The sequence below is a fragment of the Tiliqua scincoides genome, chromosome 5 (genome assembly GCF_035046505.1).
Source record: "Tiliqua scincoides isolate rTilSci1 chromosome 5, rTilSci1.hap2, whole genome shotgun sequence".
Lineage (NCBI taxonomy): Eukaryota > Metazoa > Chordata > Lepidosauria > Squamata > Scincidae > Tiliqua > Tiliqua scincoides.
The window spans coordinates 100,805,937-100,808,147 of record NC_089825.1 but is presented as its reverse complement, the minus strand read 5'-3'; the positions used below and the strand labels follow the sequence as shown (position 1 = coordinate 100,808,147).

The following is a 2,211-nucleotide window of genomic DNA, read 5'->3' as shown; positions in this document are numbered from 1 at the left end:
GCACTGGAAAATTGGATAGGATTTGGCCCTAAGTGAAAAAGAGCAGCACACCTTACTCACTTATTCTGACTTTTCTACCATGGCTGACAGTGTGAAAAGGATGGGAGATGGAAAGGGTGCTAATTAGGAGAATGAGATACGGGCCTGGAGGACTAGGCTTCTCCTGTCCAATATCTTGGTCACAAGGAAGCATGACGGACCAAGAGAAGTTGTCAGTTCATCGCATTCGTTCCATAGGCAAGCCACTATTAGCACTATTATAATATCTGCACTATGGGGTGATCATACTGTCCTACTATATATCTACAATAATAGTATGCACAATTACCTGGAATGAGCATTGGGAGAATTTATGTGGAACACGTCATAGAAACACTGTATAGCAGGATAATGATGATGAAAATTGCTTAATTCAGCCAAATTCGGAGTCATGAATTGGCACCTTTAATTTGCAAATAAATTCAGGCCACATTTCCCATCAGAACAATATAAATTTTTAGGTTCAGTAGCTTGCATCCCAAAAAAGCACCAATGAAGCAATGAGACGTTAGTCATGACTAACTTTGGCCCCATTCATTTCAATAGAACTTAACCAGGATTCACTTTCTTTAAACACAACCCATTGTCAGAATAAACAGTACATTACATTACTGAGGTCTATTGGCATCAGCAGGAGTACATGTAATCTAAATTACAATGACATTCAATATGGACCAGATGCCTCATCCCCTCACTTTGAAAACCCAGTCTCCAAGACTATCCAACTGGACATTTCTTGCTCACTTTTCTTCTCAGTGCTTCTTTCACTTCTTTATTTCTCAGGCAATAGATGAGAGGATTGAGAGCTGGCGTGATGACAGCATAGAAGATGGACACTATTTTGTTGAGATTAAAGGGATGGATCTTTCTAGGTCGAGCATACATGAAGACAGTTGTTGAGAAGAAGATGATGACCACAGTGAGGTGCGAAGCACAGGTTGAGAAAGCTTTTTTCTTTCCTTGGGTTGTGGGGATCCGAAAAATTGAAGTGATGATGAACAGGTAGGAAAGAATGGTGACAAAGAGTGGGATCAGGAGGATGACTAAGGCCAGGATGAAATCTACCAGCTCAGCCACAGACATGTCAGTGCAGGAGAGGTTCAGTACAGGGGAGATGTCACAGAAAAAGTGATTTATGACCCCAGGGCCACAGAAGCTAAGCCTAGAGATAAAGATGACCTTGACTAAGGAAATAGAGAAGCCACATGCCCAAGGAAGCACAGCTAGCTGGAAGCACAATCTGTGAGTCATGATGACTGGATAGCGAAGTGGGTTGCAGATGGCCACATAGCGGTCGTAGGCCATGACCGCTAGGAGGACGCACTCAGTGCACATAAGGGAGATGAAGAAGTAGAGCTGTGCCATACAGCTCTGGAAGGAGATAATTTTGCTCAGAGACCAGAAGTCTACCAGCAGTCTTGGGAGTGTGACACTGATATACCAGATTTCCAAGAAAGACAAATTGCTCAAAAAGAAGTACATGGGCTTGTGAAGGTTTCGGTTGCCTTTTACAACGGAAATAATGGTGAGGTTCTCCAGGACTGTTAGGAGGTAGGTGAGGGAAAAGAGTACAAAAAGGAAAAGTTGAATTTCTAGGCCAGCAGGAAACCCCAGGAGAATGAATTCTGAGATCGTAGTTTGGTTCTGCATCTCCAAAATAGATCCTCAGTCTTTATCCACATATGAAACAGATTTCATCTGTTTCATATGAATGAAAATGAATGAAATGTTTCATATGAATGGAAATCTGCTGAAATCCACAAAACTGGACCCAAAACCTGAGGGATACAAGTTAGTAAAGTTAAATTTCCTACTTTAAAAATATAGGAACAGAGATAGAAGGCACAATCCAGGCAAAGTCAGACATTTTAAAGTCCCATTTGTTACACTCAGTGTATTGCTGCTCTTCCATTGAAACTGATTGGTCCTTAAAAAATGCTTAACTTTTGTCTAAAAACAGAGAAAGAATGAAACACATTGGCATGTATTAACTTAGCACAGTAGTCTATATTTTATAAACAAGCACACATACAAAACACAGGTACAAATACCTATCAACAACAACATACAATCAATTATCAGCAAGGTGGTAATAGTTTTGGGGTGTTGTTTTTTTTTTACAAAAATGAGAAGTGCAGAAGGCGGTGTTATGTGTTTTTATTTCATTATCAC

General features: G+C 40.4%; 1 protein-coding gene across 1 annotated transcript; it reads right to left on the bottom strand.

Moving 5' to 3' along the window:
• Nucleotides 1–756: 756 nt before the first annotated feature.
• On the bottom strand, nucleotides 757–1,689 carry LOC136652633 (olfactory receptor 6B1-like). Its single transcript, XM_066629562.1, has one exon. It carries the CDS (start codon nucleotides 1,687–1,689, stop codon nucleotides 757–759), a length of 933 nt encoding a protein of 310 aa, XP_066485659.1.
• Between the last annotated feature and the right edge of the window lie 522 nt (nucleotides 1,690–2,211).